Source organism: Thamnophis sirtalis, unplaced genomic scaffold (genome assembly GCF_051295495.1).
Source record: "Thamnophis sirtalis isolate CommonGarterSnake01/CBP01778 unplaced genomic scaffold, rThaSir2_p1.2 scaffold_9, whole genome shotgun sequence".
NCBI classification, from domain to species: Eukaryota; Metazoa; Chordata; class Lepidosauria; order Squamata; family Natricidae; genus Thamnophis; species Thamnophis sirtalis.
Genome location: NW_028261389.1, coordinates 32,610,319 through 32,630,764, shown reverse-complemented (window position 1 = coordinate 32,630,764; position 20,446 = coordinate 32,610,319). Strand labels below are relative to the sequence as shown.

General features: G+C 40.5%; 1 protein-coding gene and 1 non-coding gene across 5 annotated transcripts; one reads left to right on the top strand and one right to left on the bottom strand.

The window, feature by feature from the left end:
- Positions 1-1,381: 1,381 nt before the first annotated feature.
- Positions 1,382-1,531, bottom strand: LOC148044081 (U12 minor spliceosomal RNA). The gene has a single exon (XR_015697781.1). It is a non-coding gene; the product is annotated as a U12 minor spliceosomal RNA (small nuclear RNA).
- A 279-nt stretch (positions 1,532-1,810) lies between these two features.
- On the top strand, positions 1,811-20,039 carry POLDIP3 (DNA polymerase delta interacting protein 3). 4 transcript variants are annotated; one of them, XM_087723251.1, is made up of 9 exons: positions 1,811-1,956; positions 2,883-3,270; positions 7,233-7,307; positions 10,319-10,414; positions 11,004-11,186; positions 12,899-12,976; positions 16,059-16,188; positions 16,569-16,635; positions 17,439-20,039. In XM_087723251.1, the coding sequence occupies exons 1-9, from the start codon at positions 1,844-1,846 to the stop codon at positions 17,611-17,613; spliced, it is 1,305 nt and encodes a 434-aa protein (XP_087579377.1). In that variant the 5' UTR covers positions 1,811-1,843; the 3' UTR covers positions 17,614-20,039. The 4 variants fall into 4 exon arrangements, with proteins under 4 accessions (XP_087579377.1, XP_013907523.2, XP_013907525.2 ...); XM_014052048.2 differs by having other exon boundaries at positions 1,812-1,956; positions 7,230-7,307; XM_014052050.2 differs by lacking the exon at positions 1,811-1,956 and adding an exon at positions 2,106-2,251 and having other exon boundaries at positions 7,230-7,307.
- The last annotated feature ends 407 nt before the right edge of the window (positions 20,040-20,446 follow it).

The following is a 20,446-nucleotide window of genomic DNA, read 5'->3' as shown; positions in this document are numbered from 1 at the left end:
GCACCACCACCTATTGACTCTCAATGGATGTAACTTCTCTATCACAGGACTCTGATGACTCACAACTGACCCATCATAAGACCCTCATTTGACACCACACTTAACTCATCACACTGACATCTAAATTCTGCTGGAGATGTTACTTACCTGGTAAGGAAACATTTGGAAACCAACCCACAAGCTTGGAGAACGAACTTTCACCCTCATATTTATCTTTGCTGATTTGAAGTCTTTAAGTCATAGTTTGCTGTATTCAATTTCACTGAAGTCATTTTTTAAAAGTTACATTTTGAAGAACGTGTTAATTTTCTGATCAACGTCCTTTCATTTCGCAAATCTCTCAATTCCTCTATTTCTGTCGGTGCCTGTGTTTTATTCAATTGAACTATTTGTTTTAATACTCATAAAAGGTGAAGCATGAGGTGTAGCATATATAGTAAGAGTATCCTAAAATATGGGGAAAAAACTAATTGGTTTACTTCTTATGAGCAAAGAAAAACCTGGGGGGGGGATTATAGTACCTACAGTTATAGTAGCAAAAGTGACATAATTCTAACACTTGAGGTTCCATGTTGTTTTAGGTACCAATGCAGTCAAGAAAATGCAAAATATGAATACTATTCCTGGTTGTTTGCTTGTATATAGTGGGAACCAAGTAATATTTTGCCATGAGCAGCACTTGATACATCTTTTACCTGGTTTTACCTTTTCCCCTCTCCCTCATAAATTAATCATGAAGATTTATTTTCTGTTCTACCCCATTGAGATTTTTTAAATAGACGAGAGAGAATTGGTAAAGAATTGATGTGAACTGAATTTTGCTAAAATGGCATTATGTTAAGCAGTGAAAAAATAGGAGTCATGGCTTGTTGAATAAGATTACACTTAAGTGTATATATATATATACACTATTGTTATTCTAAAAAATGGATAAATAACTTCAACTAGGCTCATATATTTATTACTGATAGTACACAATAATTAGAGAATGGTAAATGTTTTTCATGTTCCAATTACTACCACTTACCATGTCCAATACCAGCAGACCTGAGCTCTTCTCCAGGATATAAATAGTGCCTGGTTGATCCTTGAAACACTATGAAATCTCATTGTAGGTGAGGCATTATGGTCTCCGCTGGCAAAGAAGCATGGATATCATCTTCTCCAAGTACATTATTATTAAAAGGCATACACTTCGTTCAGATGCAGAGATTGGGTGGACTAATGTAGGATTTAAATAGGGATTTGATTGGCCTGTAATCCCTATAACTGAAGTAAATTAGAGAATAGGAGGGACTACATAAATTCAAAGTAAACTCAGCATACCAAACATCTCCAATCCCATAATGCGTTTATTTTTTATATTTTCACAATAGAGTTTCGGGCAGATCATAACACCCAGGCATCCCACTAAGTAGGCGGGTCACCTCGGGGACGACCTGTACCCGCTCAAAAATTCCTCTCACATTGCTAGTGAGGATCCGGGCGTCACCCCGAATCGTTATTTTCCTTACTCATAAGTTTAAGGCATGCCGTTCTCCGCTAGAGGAGGAAAGGTGATTGGCAACAGGGTCGTTCAACATTAGGGTGAACTGTATAAGAAAAAGAAAAACGACTCTAACAATTTAAATCTCTATTATTTACCACTGACTCGCTAATATAGAAAAATGTTTTAAAATTGTAAAAGTTATGCATCTAATATCTCATTTTGTACATGCAAATTAAAATGGTGTCGCTTTGGTTTATGGGAAATCTCCAATTCCTTATTACGCGTGATTTGTTTAAAGCCGCGAGAAGCCGAGACAAACGGGCGTAAGCGTGAGACCGGAAGTGGTTACATCTCATGTCCGGGAGTCGGTCGCTGCGACTTTTCTCCGGGCCTAGAGAAAATATGGCGGATTTATCTTTGGATGAACTGATCAGGAAGCGCGGCGTCGGTGTCAATACAAAAGGGAGGTGAGTGGAAAGAGCCATCAGTCTGCAGAGAAACTACGAGGATGGAACCTGACGGCCCGCTGCCCATCGCAGCACGCAAAAGGACCCGTACTGTGTCCGGGAGGCAAGGCCCGCCCAGAGCGACATCCTGTCTTCTGATTGGCTTATCGTTTTGTCAGTCGTAACCTGCTAGAGAGTTCGGTTCTGTTGACCAGCCGTGAGCAGTGCGGGGGTGTCGGGTGGCAGGAAGGCAGCGCCGGCGGGTCTCCGGGCGAGAGGGCTACGGGACGCGGGGAGCGGAAGCAGCATGCTGTAGGTGAGGGTTGAGTTAGGAAGCTTTTCAAGCCCCCCCCCCCCAGCCCCAGTGCATCCAGCAGTCTCCCCTGCCCCCGTCTCAAGAAGGGGCTTCCGTTATAATATTCGTCTTCGTTTTAGTATTCATCTCCATAATAGTAACAGTGCAATAACATAAATGAATATTATGACTGTTTAAATGTGATTGCACCCAGACCACACACTGTTTAACGAAAATTGTATTGAATTTAATATAAATAAAATAAATAAAACTTGCGGGGGGGGGGTGGTTTCTATGAGCCTTTAAATACTGCAGCTTGATCTGATTTTCTTCCATGTCTTTTTCTTTTTGGACTTGGGCTCTTGGTTCTATGTAATGCAAAAAATATATAGAGGTTTCTAAAAACATTTTATTGATATATTATTTAAAAAGTGCATCTCTGGAAAAGCTGCAGTGCACATATGCTATATCATTTACACTATAAACCAGTTTCAGAAACTTCTTGGAATTATGGGCAAAACCTACATGCTACATTTTCATTAAGAACTACAACTCTGCTCTGTTCTACCTTTTGTGATGATTTGGAAGTATTTGTGTGGGTTTTTTTTTTAAATTGAAAAGCTTTAGTTAATATGTGGCATTTCTCTTTCAGATTGAATATGAGGCCGGTCTTTGGAGGCATTAGATCTCGAATTGGAAACCAGCAAACCTTTTTAAGCAGATCATCACCCAGTGTCGGTTTTCAGCAGACATTTGATGCACGTCAAAAGATTGGTGTTACTGATGCTAGGCACAAAATTGGTGTGAAAGATGCCAGGGAGAAACTGCTTCAGAAAGACGCAAGGTTCAAAATCAAAGGGAAAGTTCAAGATGCCCGGGAGATGCTAAATTCCCGGAAACAACAGAGTATAGAAAAGGTGACCAAAGTTATTGATGCTAGAGAGAAAATTAGTTTGAAAAGAAGTGCTCCAGTTGCAGCCCCTGTGAACACCATTGTGGAAACTGTATCTCCTGCTGTAAAGATCACAAAAACAATACAAGTAAGTTATTTATTTTTTTCTGGTTTTAGGAGAAATGAGTATGTTTTTCATTGCCAAAAATATTAGCAAAAATTAAAATGCAATTTATGTCAAACTCTTGACAGTTAATTTCAACTCTTAGAATTCTTTATAACAAGATTGTATTCATTTGTTCATTTAAATTTATTGGTCACCCAATTCCAGTAGACTTGGCTGGTATACAAAACAAAACATTGAGAAACAAAATTAATAGGCAGCTCAGACTGAAGCATTGCTAACAAACCCACAAAACAATAGGGGGCTGTTAAACAATAGGCAAACATCAATCCAGGGACCAAAGCCAGGTTGTCAATCCTTTGTGGAACTCTAGGAGAAATAAATCCTTATCTCTGGGTAAATGCTATTCCACAGTGTGGAGGCCACCATAGAAAAGGCACACTTCCTAGATCCTACAACATGGCAACATTTAATGGACGGGACCTGGACTGCACACACACTATTGAAGTATACTTGGCAGGTAGAAAATGTTGGAGATAAGTGGTCATCCAGGTATCCAGGACTTGTGCCATACAGGCATTTACTGTTAATAACTAGAACTTTGAATTGCATTCTCAAGCCAACTGACAGGCAATGCAGCTTGCTTACATCAAGGTGCACCTATTACTGCTTGTGCCACTGCATTTTGAACCATTTATAGCTTCCATGTGGTCCCAGGGACAGCCCCACATAAAGCATATTGCAGTAATCAAAGCTTGAGGCAACCAGGGCATGAATGATTGTCCGAAGAGTCTCCCAATCAAGGAAAGGGCACAACTGGCATACAAGATGTAGCATCTCCTGGCCACAATGGCTTCCTGCTCTTTGAGCAGTAGCTGCAATTTCACAAGAACCCCTAAGTTGCTTACTAGTTTTGACTGGGAAAGTATAGCTCCATCCAAGACCATCAAAGGATGGTGATATAATCTACCTAGAGCGGATCTCGGCAACCCACGGCTCCGGAGCCACATGTGACTCTTTGGGCCCTCTGCTGTATCTCCCTGTCAGGTTACCACATCACTGGCTGGCCCCGACCCTCGCCTCCCCTCCCAGTCACTCCACCTGCTCTGAGAAGGTAAGGGCGATGGCAGCAGATGGAGACTCGCTCCATATTCCAGAGTGGGAGAGAAGCGCCCCTGTACTTGCCTCTTCTTCCGGCCCTTGTTTGTGCTATACGCACCTCGGTCGCTCGGGGAGATGCATGACTTGCTCTACGCACTGAGACACTGGCCTGACTGTGGCTGATACCGCTGCTCTCACCGCCTCCATGACCTGCTTGTTGCTCTTGCAGTGCCTTGCTCAGCACACTTAAATTTAGTGCACTTCACAATGTGGGAGATGGCATTCCTTCCTGCTCCTGGAGCCTATTATGACGTGCAGCATTGGCTGCAGCTGGACCAGACCAGTGTCTCAGGGCAGAGAGAAAGTCATGCGCCTCCCCAAGCAATTGAGGTATGCGCAGCTCAGAATGTTGAACAGGAAGAATGGGAATGTTGAACCCTAAGGTATTCTCCCCCTCCCTCCCACCCTGGACTAGAACCAGCCTGAAGAAGGAGTGAATGACTGGAGCCCAGTGACTCCCACTTCTGATCCCCGTGGTCTAGAAGGATAATATGGCCAACAAATTCAAAAGCCAGTGAGAGATTAAGGAGCGCTAGGATGGATACGCCACTCCTATTTTGGTTTTGCCAAAAGTCATCAGCAAGTGTGTCCAACCCTGTGTCTGTACTATACACTGGCTTGAAGCCAGGCTGAAACAGCTCCAGATTTATCAGAAAAAAATAAGGTCACAGAAGCCTCAGCAGTGGATTGCTTTTAGATGAGAGCCCAATTTATCTTTCAACAACCAGGACATCAGTATTTTGTAAATTGTATCTGTGTCAACTGTTAAGAGGTTGTTTTCTTAACAGATGAGTAAGGATGACGTTCTCCAATATTCTGAATATACAGTGACAACATTTTTGTAATGTTAGGAGAAAGCAATGCATGTAAGACATATTTTCTCTATATCAGTGATTCCCAACCTTGGCAACTTGAATATGTCTGGACTTCAACTCCCAGAATTCCCCAACCAGCATCCAGATATCCAGCATTCGCTGGCTGGGGAATTCTGGGAGTTGAAGTCCAGACATATTCAAGTTGCCAAGGTTGGGAATCACTGATATAGATCAAATATGAGGAACTTGCTCTTTCAGGGTCATTCACTATAGTAAAATAATATTTTTCTTAATGCAGTGTTCCAAGTGTATGAGGAATACTACTGCAGTTAAGTTTATAATAGATATAGATATTTATTTTATCTACATCTAAGAACTTAATATGACTTGTATTATTGCATTATTTATATGACAAATTTGTAATCTCTCCTGTGTTTTCCTCTTGTATTAATTTCAGCAAGAGGGGCAAACAGGTGCGGTAAAGCTGTCTGGGGCTTCAATTTTTATCAAGACAGTATGAGCAGTATCTAGAGAGCATCGAGTTCATACCCTTATGGTTATATGAAAAATTATATAAAGCACTGATTTAGGTTGTATCTTGAGTAAACAAAGCAGTGCTTTATTTTTATTTTTTTTAAAAAGATTCCATGAGTTGAACTAGGCTTCTGGTGATTGCCTCCATGCAGTTTTTTTGGCAGTATATGGAATTATGTCTTTTTAAAAATCTAGCTGATAGTTTTGCAATTCCCAGATTTTTTTTTCTTTGACAACTTTGATCACAACCAACTCTGCTTAGTTCCTACAACCAGCCGGTTGGGTGGGTGCTATCCCTCGCTGAGGCAGGTTTTTTTATGAGTTTGAGATAAGATGCCACTTGATGGTTCTGTTAATTTCACCCAAGCACACCATAAGAGAGAAAGGGAAGCTAGACTATATCTCTTGAAACAGAAAAGATACTCTGTAAATATTTAATATTGCACCACTCGTGAAGATGGCAGGTTGATACAAATGCATCATCCTGCTGTCTGGCTCACACCACCATATTGTTCAGTAATTTTCAGTTTTACCACAGAAACAATGGTATATTGTGCACACAGAGATGATAACATAGGTATATACATACTTATCAAAATGCTTGGCGAGATATCTTAACTTCCTAAAGGTATTATGCCATCTCACCTGCTATCAGAAGAAGAAGGGATTAGCTTAGCACTTTTGTCTTCTCCAGTTTTATGCTAGAAGCGCCCCAATCTTCTTTTTCTCTGTGCCAGGTAGTCAAGCTTAAGGCACTCTACCACATGTTTAAATGTCATCCAATTCTTCCTCCTTTGTTCAATTGTAATCCAGAAATTGTCAATTTAAAAATGTGGAGTCAAACAAATTCCAACAATTTCTTTTCACTTTTTAAGTTCCATTGTAGGGCAGAAGCAATAGCCTGCTCCACAGAGGTTGATTGATCATGGTAAATATATTGAGTTCTGACTGTAGAACTTGTTTTAAAAACCAAGCAGTTACTTTTAATAATCAGCCAGATACCATTGAGTTAGAGTTTGTCTTGCAGTAAAAAGTACAGTGATTTTTTTCACCAGAGGTTTGTTATCATATCTCACAAATGAATCCAGGCTGATTCCAAATATCTGAATAAAAGTCAGAGAAAGCTGGAGTAATGATTCTGTAAAGCACGAGCCTTCTCTGGGAATCTTCACAAAAACTTTGGAAACAGAACACAATTATGGGACAAAGCAGTTCTTGCAATTATACTTTCCTTTTTAATAGTACAATTATTTGCGTAATTTCTAGATCAGCCTTTTATTACAATTAGTTGAGAAGATTGTAGAATAATGCATTTTAATAATGCTTCAAAAATTTGGTAAAGAAGTAATTGGTCTGTTATTAGAAGCACTAAAGAATAATTCACATTTTTGTAATCTTCCTTGAATTAACTCTAGAAATTGATATATCCTTTGCTGATTTTTTCTTTTTCCTCTTCTCCTACCCCAATAACAGCAGAAGGCTACAATTCCATCACATGCTCATTCTGCAGGTATGAAGGTCAACATCATGAATAATCATACCCACAAAGAGGTGCGTGTCTTTACATAACTGTCAGTTCAACCTATTTTTATACATTTTGCTACTACACATACAATATTGACAAATCATTGGAAGCATCTGCTTTGGAGTTATTCTGTATATATCTGCGTGTCTCAGCTGTATGGTATCTTTAGTTTTACAGTGTTAGGAAGCTATTAGGATACATCACGAAATGGCTCAACAGAGCCAAATCTTCTCTTCTAATCCACTCATCAAGATGGCTGACAAAAGTTCCCTCTCTTCATGAGATTGATGGCATATGGGTGAAATGACAAGCTTTCTGTATGATACCTTCCACACTACAAAATAGTTCTTGTCTAGAGTTCCCTGGGATAGGTATTGGTTATAAATACCATCTGACTCTTAAATATTGCCATTCTTCACTATTGTGATACTTAATGGCTAATGGCCGAGAGATAATGAAAGATATTGACACAGCTACTTTGATTGTCTTTGGCTTACCTGCTATCATTTCACAAAATAATACTTAGCTAAGTATTGAAAAGAGTTGAGCCAAAGTAAATAAATATTTTTTGCATTTAATGTGCTTGTTTTTGAGAATTTAAGATGCTATGTAGAACAGAATATTGTATAGCACCCATAGTAAGTGAAAAACAGTAAGTAGTAGCTCAGCCTTCAACATTATTTTCATTGACTGGAAAACTCAAATTGACTGCAAAGATAGCAATAGCAATAGCAGATTTTTATATACCGCTTCATAGGGCTTTCAGCCCTCTCTAAGCGGTTTACAGAGTCAGCATATTGCCCCCAACAACAATCCGGGTCCTCATTTTACCCACCTCGGAAGGATGGAAGGCTGAGTCAACCCTGAGCCGGTGAGAATTGAACCGCTGAACTGCTGATCTAGCAGTCAGCTGAAGTGGCCTGCAGTACTGCACTCTACCCACTGCGCCACCTCGGCTCTTATATTAATTATGAAATGTTTCTTGTAATCAGTAGAAAAGAAAAGGTTGTGCCCCCCCATATTGGAGTTCCTAAAGGAGTCATAAACACTCCTCTTCCATTACCTATCTTCATTTCAGAAACCACACATAAATGTAAAAGTCCAATTAATACAATAATCAGTTTGTCACTTAAAATGTGAATTATAGCATAAATGAGCCATCTTCACTTCACTTTTCTGGATTCTTAAATAGTTTTTGATATTACCCGATGAACAGTTTTAAAACATTTCAGTAAGTAAGCAATACTGTGTTTCCCCGAAAATACGACAGGGTCTTATATTTTTTTGACCCACGAAATATGGCCTTGGGCTTATTAAAGGGGAGGGCTTATTGTTTTTGGGTTGCCGGGTGGCTGCTCCCTTGGGAGTGGGCTCCCAAAGAGCCGGGCACATCCTCAGGGTCGAATAGCTGTGTTGCGCTGTTGTAGTAGCGACACGGCAGCCATAAGATGACCACACTCGTGAGCAGCCGCCCGGCAACCCCACTTTCCAGCCCGACACAGTGCCGCTGACCAATCTAGTGGCATCCAGAAGGCATCAAGCAACGTGAGTGCCTGTTCACCGCCCTCCGCCTCCCACGGCTCGACGCCTTCGGAATGCCCCTAGGTGAGTGAATGGGGCTCTGCATGGCTGGAGAGGGTGGTTGCGCCAGCGGCTTTTCCGCTCCCCGCTCGCATGATTCGCAGGCTCATGATGCCTTGGCTAACTCTACAGTACCTGCAGAACCAGGGCATCTCCACTGCTGGTGCCACCTGCCTCTTGGGATTTTTTTTCTGCTTTCAAAGCACGGAGGATGGATGCCACTCTGGAAGTACACTCTATGGTAGCGTACAACCATAGAGCGTACCCCCAGAGCCCGTAGGATACTCCGTGCTTTGGAAGCCGCAACGGAGGACGGATGCCGCTCTTGGAGTACGCTCTATGGTAGTATTCTCTGCAGCCCACAACCATAGAGTGTATTCCCAGAGTGGCATCCATCCTCTGTGCTTTGAAAGCCGAAAAAAAAAAAAAAACAAGCGGCGGGCAGCGCCAGCAGCAGAGATGCCCTGGCTCTGCAGGTACTGTAGAGTTAGCCAAGGGCATCATGAGCCTACGAGTTGCGCGAGCGGGGAGCGGAAAAGCCGCTCGCGCAACCCCCCTCTCCAGCCATGCAGAGCCCCATTCACTCACCTGGGGGCATTCCGAAGGCGCCGAGCCACGGGAGGCGGAGGGTGGCGAACAGGCACATTGCGCTGCTTGGTACCTTCTGGGTACCGCTAGATCAGTCAATGGCGCTTTGCCTGGCTGGAAAGGGGGTTGCCAGGTAGCTGCTCATGAGCGTGGTCACCTTATGGCTGCTGTGTTGCTGCTGCAACAGCGCAACACAGCCATTCGACCTTGAGGCTGTGCAGGCTCTTCAGGAGCCTGCTCGCAAGGGAGCAACTGCCCGGCAACTCTTCAGCTGGGCACAGCGCCGCTGACTGACCTAGCAATACCCTGAAAACACCAAGCAACGCGAGTTCCTGTGCCCCCCACCTCGTTCACGCGGCTTGGTGCCTTCGGGATACAGCTAAGTCGGCAAGCGGTGCTCTGCCTGGCCAGAGGGGGGAATTGTCCAGGTGGCTTATTTTTGGGGGTGGGCTTATATTTTTGCCCACGCAAAAAATGTGGCAAGACTTTAGTTTCAGGACAGGTCGTATTTTCAGGTAAACACGGTATATGCATGGAAAAGTTTATATTTGTGTATTAAAATAGCCTTCATATGCAGCACAAATTTCTTCAGAATTGTGATATCGCCATGTCTGTTTCACCTCTGAAGAGTATTATACTCAGAAAAATTGGTTGATTAATTTGTGCTCTAACATGTACAGTATCGGTTTTAAAAGAACATGCATATTTTGAAGCAGCTTTGAAGTCCATAACAGCGTATTTGTTGAGGTTAGCTTTTACTTCAACACAACCTCATCTCTTTAAGATATCCATTTTGCAGCTACAATGTAAAATATTTAGTTAATTATTTCCATTATAAAAATTATATCAACTTATTTTCTGTTTTTAGTGCCTATACGATACAGAGGAGGAGGATGAAACTGCATCTCCCTTTCCCAACAAACAGATGAAAATCACAGCAACGAATAGCTTCCTGAACAATGCAGTAAGGCTCTGGTTTTGTAATCTTCTTTCTTTTCTGCCTTTAGTGGGCATGTACATATCTACCTTTGTACGATAAACATGCTTTCTCTCTGTTCATATTGGATGAATATCATTTTTCCAGCTTTCAGATTTCTACATTTTTGCACCTATTCTAGGACAAGGTGACAATTATCTGTATCTCTGGCAGATGTAGAATTAATTTCTTTCCATCTTTTGAACTAGCTGGTAATTGAAATCTGTTCAGATTCCATTGTATTGCAAACTAACTCTATCCTTCATCATTCTGGTGAAAAATAGTTAAGGAGGCAAGTGGAAAGTTCTCTTTGGTAATCTCATCTTGTGTTTTACTGTCAAATCACCACAGTTTTGGGATGTAATTTCTGATGTTTTCTTGAAAGTCCATATTATTGTGAAGAAAAGGTGCATATTATAAATGATTGATCATGTTGAGACTCATGCATTGTACAAAGCCACACAGCTACATTGTCTGACATGAGAGATCTTGTTATGTAATACTATTTGGCTTTTGGTGTTTGAAAGAAAAGGAATTGCTTCCGACATTTCCAATATTTCATGTTTTGTTTGTGCAGGCTGGACACAGTGGCAACAAGTTTTCTCTCTCAAAGACAGTCCCTCTCACAAAAGTTGTCCAGAATGATGCATATGTAGCTCCCCCAGTTCCGTCTTCCCCGATCCAAACAAAGGCCCTCACCAATATGTCTAGAACCTTAGTGACCAAGGAGGAACCTCCTAAAGAGCCTACAGTGGTTGAGGTGAGTTGAAGACTTGGAGGTGGGATGTCTTTGTTTGCTCTCCATAGAATTGTAAAATTCTTTTTAAATTAATTTTAGTCTAAAATGAGATATATTATGTCCTTTTCCCAAATAGAGATTCAAACATGAGGTCACCAAAGCACCTACAAGGTGTTGTTCCCAGAAAATTCCAGAGAACTATATTTAATTATGCTGAATTGTGTTTAAATTAAATTAAAGTAAATTGCATTTAGTTTTTGGCTTGCTCCATTTTTTGACATGGCAGTTTCCTTCATGCCACCAATAACTAACTGTGTGTGTTTCACAATTATGAATGGGCTCTCCCCTACCCCAACCAAAGTGCAGAATTGTATATAACATGAGCTATTTGTGGAATCCAATATAACTGTGTGCTGACTGAATATGCTTTATATGGTGGTTGGATATTAGTTAGAGGAAATACAGGTAGTCCTTAACCTATGACCACAATTGATCCCAAAATTTCTGTTGTTAAACAAGATGGTTATTAACTGAACTTTGTCCCATTTTACGACCTTTTTGCCAAAATTGTTAAGTGAATCCCTTAATCATCGCAGTTCTTCAGTTGGTAACATGATTGTTAAGTGAACCTTGCTTCCCCATTAACTTTGCTTGTCAGAAGGCCACAAAAGGCCATCACATGACCCCAGGGCACTGCACCTGTCATAAATACCGTATTTTTCAGAGTATAAGACGCACTGGAGTAAAAGGCGCACCAAGATTTTGAAGAGGCAAATTAAAAAAAATGGTTTTGCACTCTGCAGACCTCGCAAAAAAGGCCCGTTTTTCATGAAAACAGACCCGTTTTTTGCCCCCCTCCCCCCCCCCCCAAAAAGGCCATGCGTAGCCTTTAGGAGGCTTGTAGAGTGCTCCTGGGGGCTTGGGGGGGGGCAAAACCCAGCAAAAAACAGCCCGTTTTTCACAAAAATGGGCACATTTTTTTCAAAAAAAGGGCATGCATAGCCTTTAGGAGGCTTAAAGAATGCTCCTGGGGGTGGGGTGGGGGGCAAAGACAATAAAAAAACAACCCATTTTTCATTCATTTTTGTCCTCTCCAGCCCCCCAGGAGCACTCTGCAAGGCTCCTAAAGGCTATGCACAGTATTTTTGCAAAGGGGGTGGAGTTTCGCAAGACCAAAAATGCTGTATTCAATGTATAAGACACACCCAGATTTTCACCCTCCTTTTTGAGGGAAAAAGGTATGCCTTATACTCCGAAAAATATGGTACATACCAATTGCCAAGCATCTGAATTCTGATCATGTAACCATGGGGATGCTGCAATGGACATGTGAAAAAAGTTATACATCACTTTTTTCAATGCTGTTGTAACTTCGGTCATGTAAACCAGTGTTTTTCAACCACTGTGCCGCGGCACACTAGTGTGCCGTGACATAGTGTAAGGTGTGCCGTGGGAAAAACACCCGCTATATAGTCAATATAGGCACAGAGTTAATTTTTTTTAATATTTTCTAATGGTGGTGTGCCTCGTGATTTTTTTCATGAAAAAAGTGTGCCTTTGCACAAAAAAGGTTGAAAAACACTGATGTAAACAAATGATTGTAAGTTAAGGACTACCTGCATTCTGATATTGTAGAAATTTAACTGTTTTACTAGCTTTTCACTTTGCTTGCGTGCATTATTACATCACTGATGTTTCCTCTATTGCTGATGTTTGCCCTATTTTTATTATAGCCAGCCTTTAGTCCTTTAGAGGGTACTAAGATGACTGTGAATAATTTACACCCCCGTGTTACAGAAGAGGATATTGTTGTGAGTATTGTATGTTTTTCAAGTCTAAGAGTACGGATAATTTCAACTTATAAACACAATTGGGACCAGAATTTGCATTATAGATTGGTGCTGTCATAATGCAAATCACCATATGATTGGACCCGATTTTATGACCATTTGTACCATGGTCATTAAGCAAATCATGTGGTTATTAAGCAAATCCAGCTACCCCAGTTGATACTTATCGTCAGAAACTGGCAGGGAAGGTCACAAATCGCAGTCATATGACCACAAAATGCTGCAACTGGTTGTATGTGCAAGATGGTTGCTAAGCACCCAAATTGCGATCACATACTTTGAGGTTGGTGCAACTGTTCTAAATGTGAGGATAGGTCGTTAATAACTTTTTTAAAGATTGTTGTGACTTTGAAATGTTGTTAAATGAACAGTCATAAGTCAAGGAGTGCCTGTAGCCTGTTTTCTGAATATTTCCGTTAAATAGTGTTTTTTTAGAACTTTTTATCAAAAGGTGACTAAGTAACCTACTTAAGTTAGTCTCCTTCATACCTTAGATCAGTGGTTCTCAACCTTCCTAATGCCGCGACCCTTTAATACAGTTCCTCATGTTGTGGTGACCCCCAACCATAAAATTACTTTTGTTGCTACTATGTAACTCTGATTTTGCTACTGTTACGAACTATAATGTAAATATCTGATATGCAGGATGTATTTTTATTGCTATAAATTGAATATAATTAAAGCATAGTGATTAATCACAAAAACAATATGTAATTATATATTGTGAAATATTTATTTCTCATTACAAATAAATGAAATTTGGTCTTGAAGCATGGTGTAGCACAGGGGTCAGCAATCTTAAACACTCAAAGAGCCATTTGGATCCGTTTCCCACAGAAAAGAAAACACCGGGAGCCACAAAACCTGGATGGGTGTGGCCAACTCAACATCACTCCCACCCAGTCACATGACACCCTCCCCCCCAGACATGCCTACTCAGATTTCATGGCTCAGTGTTTTCTGTGGGAATAGGGTCTCTCTCTCTTCGCTCCCCCTCCCTCTCATTTCTGTTTTTCTCTATTTTTCCTCTCCCTTTCTCTCCTTTCTTCCTTTCCTTCCCTTTCCCTCTTTCTTTCTTTCTCATTGAATACGATAGCAAATCCAAAATAAAGTTATTAATTGTAAGAAATTGCTTCTCTGTAATCTTTTCATAGTGAACTCTTAAGTTGATAGAAGCTGGCAAGATTGTACTAACAGCAATAAGATATATATTTTGATTTCTTTTGAGTTTGACAATATAATATGTTATCCAAAATTATAAATAATCTTATTTTCAGATGCATTTTTTTTTGGCCATCTCTGTTATTTTCTTTAAAAAATATCAGGCTTGCTTCCAATTTGTGCCTTCTGGCAAACTGCAGTTTTCTTGGCAAGAGATCTAACTTGCCATTCCTTTCGTCATAGGTCTGAGAAAGTTAGTTTGTTTCTTTCTCTCTCTCTTTCTTTCTTTCATCTCCCTTTCTTTCCCCGATTTCCCCCCCTCTCTCATTCTCTCCCTTCAGCTCTCATTTCCTTCTCCCTCTCCCCCTTCTCCCTCTAATTTGTTTCCCCCTATTTTCCCTCTCTCCCATTCTCTCCTTCCAGCTCTCTTTCATTTCTCTCTCTCTCTTTCTCCCCTTTTCTCTTTCATCTCTTTCTTGCACATGCAAGCAAAATACCCTCCTGGGCTGGGATCATGGCGGTGGGGACAGCGACTCCTTCTGCTGCCACCACTGAGAAATGAGTAGCTGGTTATGCTGCGCAGGAGAGCCACGCTGCGCAGGAGACTCCTCAGCACCAAACTCAGGTTAGCGCCAGCCATGGTCCCCTTCATGTTGGCTCAGGAAAGAGCCAGAACAGCCGTCTCTGGATGCAGAGAGGTAAGAGTTCCAGAATCCTGCAGAAGGAGAACCCTGTGCAGCGCAGGAGAACTGGAGCTCTTCCCTCCCTGCATCCAACCAGCTGCTGCTGCTGCTCCCCATTCCCCTCCTTCCTGAGCCAACACAAAGGGGACAGCAGCTCGGGCCGACCTGAGTCTGGCATGAGGAGTCTCCTGCGCTGCATACCCAGTTACTCACTTCATTGTGCAGTGGCGACAGCGGGAGGAGAATCGTCCCCTCCGCCTTGATCCTGGCCCAGGAGGGTATTTTGCTTGTGCGCGGGTGCGCGCACAAGAGATAAGCAGCTAACGGTCTCCCCCCTCGGATCCCGGCGGAACTAAACACAGCTGGCTCAGCAGAGCCAGGCCTGTGCTGGGTGGGGGGAGAGATGTCAGGCGGCCGCCGCAGCCTCTCCTCAGCTGTTGCCCTTCTCACTGCCCAAGCCTACCCCTTTGATGCAGCTCAACCTCAAGGCGTGCGTCCTGTAGGAGCTCACATGCAGGAAAAGTCGCTGAAAAATACCTGCATGGGAGGCTGTCCGGACTGGCCTGCTGGGGAACCCGTCAGTCTTCTGGCACCTCTCCTTCCGCCGTGCAGGAAACCTGAGCCGCTCCTTCCCTTTGGGCCGGCTTCTTGCTAGCCTCTCTGTGGGAGGCTCCTCGGCAACCCCTGTGAAAAGGTTGTTCGACCCCCAAAGGGGTTGCGACTCACAGGTTGAGAACCGCTACCCAAAGGGGTCGCGACCCACAAGTTGAGAACTGCTGCCTTAGATATTTCAACTCTACAATGATTTAAACACCAGAAAAGATTTAATAGTTCCAAGAAAAGCCTTATTTGTGTGACCCTGAAGTACAAAAGCCTAGAATTCTTCAGTTTGTTGTAAGCTTGACACTATAGTAGTTTCAAAATCTAAGGAATCTAGAATATTTATAACATGCGGCAATGCTGTAGTATCTCACTCATAGACATATTTTTTTTGCTATAATGCAGAAACTCTTCAGTACTAGATGTTTTGTTACTACAAATTTAATTTACTGATAATAAGACTTCATAAATACAAAAATTGGAAGAGACATGCATTAGGTAGTTTCTAAATCTAGTATCTTGCTGCAATTGCTTTAACAATCCTGCCTTGTTTAAAGCTATGGCAATACTATATTCCAAACCAACAACTTTTTCCTCAGGAATTGTTCTGTGTGTGTGGTGCCCTAAAGCGAGCTCGTCTAGCGAACCCTGGGATGGCTGAAGTTGTGTTTGTGAAAAAGGAAGATGCCATCACTGCATATAAGAAATACAACAACAGATGCTTGGATGGTGAGCATAAACCTCATATGAAAGGTTGAGCTTTTTTTTTTCTTTTTTTTTTCTTGCTTTGTTGCAAAACACTTCAAACATTTTCAGGAAAGCAAAGAATCAAACAATAAAAAAGATTTCTATTTTACCAGAATTTTAGAATACAAATTTTCGCAGTCGGAATTTCTCAAATTAACTGATTTTTCTTTTTATTATCAAGAGGAGAAAAATTATGGAAGCAATGCTTCTGACACTGAATGTAAAGTGAGAAAAAAAGTGAAAGGATGAATATGATCCAGATTATGATTTTCCAGAATGTGTGCCACCTTAGTAGCAACAATTCTGTTAGCAGTACTTTAAAGTATTGCATCTTTTGATGTTATGTTTTTTTCTCTCACTAGGACAACCAATGAAATGTAATCTTTTCATTAATGGAAATGTCATCACATCAGACCAGCCTATTTTGCTGTAAGTGTATTACATTCATAAAATTAAAGATCTTTAAGTACAGAATATAAATGTAAGATGTAAATAAATGTTGCCTCTCTTAGATTATCAGCCTGAAAACTATTTGAGTTGAGCATTATAATTACAATACAATACAATACAATACAATAGCAGAGTTAGAAGAGATCTTGGAGGTCTTCTAGTCCAATCCCCTGCCTAGGCAGGAAACCCTATACCGTTCCAGAAAAATGGTTATCCAACATCTTCTTAAAGACTTCCAGTGTTGGGGCATTCACAACTTCTGGAGGCAAGCTGTTCCACTGATTAATTGTTCTAACTGTCAGGAAATTTCTCCTCAGTTCTAAGTTGCTTCTCTCCTTGATTAGTTTCCACCCATTGCTTCTTGTCCTACCCTCAGGTGCTTTGGAGAATAATTTGATCTCCTCTTCTTTGTGGCAACCCCTGAGAAATAGGAACACTGTTATCATGTCTCCCCTAGTCCTTCGTTTCATTAAACTAGACATACCCAGTGTTCCAGCAACCATTCTCTATATGTTTTAGTCTCCAGTCCCCTAATCATCTTTGTTGCTCTTCTCTGCAATCTTTCTAGAATCTCCACATCTTTTCTTTAATTTTTCTCTAATTTTTTATCTAATTGATAGCAAGCATTTCATTCCTGATTATCACTCAGTGTTGGAGTTTTTAGCATTTCTAATTTTGTTCCCCATTTTTCTTTCCATTATATAAAAAAATAAACACTATTGTTTGAGTCTACATTCTGTCAGGAGGCTAAATATAATATTATTTCTTGTAACTCTGCCTAGTCGATTGAGTGACACTCCTTCAGTGAAGAAAGAAATTGAACCACGTCGGACAAGCACAGGAACATCTTCAAATCCCCCGGCTGAAGTGGATCCTGACACCATCTTAAAGGCACTCTTCAAATCCTCGGGGACTTCTGCTACTGTGCAGCCTACAGAGTTCAAAATCAAACTTTGAAAAGTAGCAATCAAAAGTGGACTAGTAAACTGAGTGTGGAAAATTGGGAGACATGGGAACACAATTGTTGTGTCGGACTGCACTCAAACCTTTGTTTTTCTACAGTTGCTACCTTTCCTGTACAGTAGTGTTCCCCTAAATGTGTTTGTTCTGTTTTCATAGTTGGAATTTTTGTCCCGATATTTCTAATTGAATAATTTCCCCTTTCTCTACTGAAATCTGTATCAACATATAACTCTTCCTTTATTACATCTGCCTCCCCACTGCCGTATCCAGCCAGTTAAAAGTACACCTAGTTAAAGGTGTTAGAAGCATCTATTGTGACTTTCATTATTTTAGTAAAAAAGGTGACCCTTTTGCTTTACACAACTAATAAACAATTCATTTCAATAGATCTGTGTCTGTGGAAGAGACTTGATATAATACTGTTCTCCCAGGCATTGATAATAGCTCTTCTGCTACTCTAAAATTGGTAAAAAGGAAGCAGCAAAGGAAATATTCATGCAGCAACTAATGGAAGAGATTATGAAGGAGTGGGAATATGTATAAGTATATAACATATTCTGCACTACTTTCATTGCCATGTATTCATGTTGTTAATATGTTGATGGAGGAATATTGTTGTGTACTTCAGGATGTTACACAGAAGTGCTTTTCCTATGGATTTGTTTGAATGCCAGTAAAGTACTTAGCTTCATTATCTAGCATTTATATTATTTTCCAATTTTTGATATGAAGATCTACACTGCAGAGGAAAATATTGAGCATGTCCCAATTAAACAGCACATGATAGAAAATGATACCGTAAACTGTTTTTACATGGTGCTTTAGAATCACAAGTAGAGGCCTCTTTCTTCTAGCCCTGATGTCAATAGAATTCAAATCAGACCTTTATTTTGTTACATTTAATTTTTTTCTGAGATGTTGGCTCTAAAACAGTTGTCCATAAGCTAATTCAATGCAATTTTCTCTCAGGCTGCAAAACAGCTGATCACTTAGCAATTGATTAAGTCAAATATGAAAAGAAGGACTAGGGGTTGAAATAAAGCAGTCTTCCAGTATCTAAGAGGCTACCACTAAGAAAAGAGGGATCAGCCTATTCTCCAAAGCACCTGAAGGCAGAATAAGAAATAATGGGTGATAACTAATCAAGGAAAGAATCAATCTAGAACTAAGAAATTTCCTGACAGAACAATCAGTGAAACTTGAGAATTTGTGGGTGCTTCCACATTGTAGGTTTTTAAGAAGAGATTGGACCATTTGTTTGAAATGGCACAGGTAGTCCTTGACTTACGACCACAATTGAGCCCAACATTTCTGTTGCCAAGTAAGACATTTGTTAAGTGAGTTTTGCCCCATTTTACAATCTTTTGTGCCAGTTATGTGAATCACTGCAGCTATTAAGTTACTAACATGGTTATTTAAGTGAATCTGGCTTCCCACTGACTTTGCTTGCCAGAAGGCTGCAAAATGGGATCACATTCCAACCAGGACACTCCAGCTGTCTCAAGTATCTGGATTTGGATCACATGATCATGCAGATGCTGGAATGGTTGTAAATGTGAAAAATGGTCATAAGTCACTTTAAAATGCCATTGTAAATTCATAGTCACTAAATGAACTGTTATGTCAAGGACTACTCTCCTGCTTGAGTAGGGGGTTGGAGTAGAAGACCTCCAGGGTCACTTCCAACTCTGTTATTCTATTACTTGACATATCGATAGAAAACAGCCCCCAATTTGTTCTTCAGGAGTTATTTGTATAAAATGTATCCCTAAGTCCTTTTCTCTGGATAAGATTTTGCTGCTGCCATGTAGCACTATTTTTATGAAAAAGTGGTAAGGGCACCTTTAGATGAATTATTTGACATAGAGAAAGGTGAGCAGTGAAAGAAGTTATCTAAAACTAATATGTATTTGTGCAATTTTACCTGATATACAAATTTTTGCTAGAGATTTTTTTAAAAATCTTTTTTTAAGTACCATGATAACAAAGTGAAATAGCACTGGATAACTCCTTGGACATTGGATTTTTGTTCTCTTAACTGCAGGATTTAAACATTTTCATGTGTGCTAAAATCCTCTAATAACAGCTTATTCCACTGTAAGCCTGATGCTCAGTAGTTGCTCTTCATTCTGTATAGTATCTGGGTTTAATCCCACAGGACATGGCAGTCAAATTATATCACTTCAGGATATGAATCATTATTCCCTATGGAATTTGATAATCTCAATTATTAATTTTGGAAAAATCGTATTTACTCTTACTGGAGAAATGTACTTTTGAACAAACTGGTATTTTTTGTGCAGAAATGCTATTCCTTGTGTCTGTCCTTCATTAACAGCAGTGGGGTTGGTTACAGAGGTTAACCTGAGGACATGATGTAATGTGTTTCTGAATAAATACTGTATTTGTTATACAGGGAATACTCTACATTCTTTTCTTTTAAACATACAAAACAAAGTTTGTAATGTTTAATAAGGGGAGTGATTCTAAACAACAGCTGATAGCATAAGTCTACTTAAGGAAATGGGCTTGTTCATTACTCTCCTATGGACGAGGAACTCTGAGGATTTTTACTCTAAATTTGCAGATCAACTTCACCCTTAGATACTGCTTTGCATATTCAGGAAGATTTTGATGGGAGTTGTTTGAGAAATCAGAATGGTGATTAAAACAACTACCTATAATACCCATAATCTGTGATGTTTAACTTTACATTTAAAATGACCTTACAATTCCATTACAATGCAAACTTCATTATATTTAAACTGAGGATACTGGCACGCTTTGACCCCAATTAGCTGGAGGCCCCAAGCCAACTATGACAATT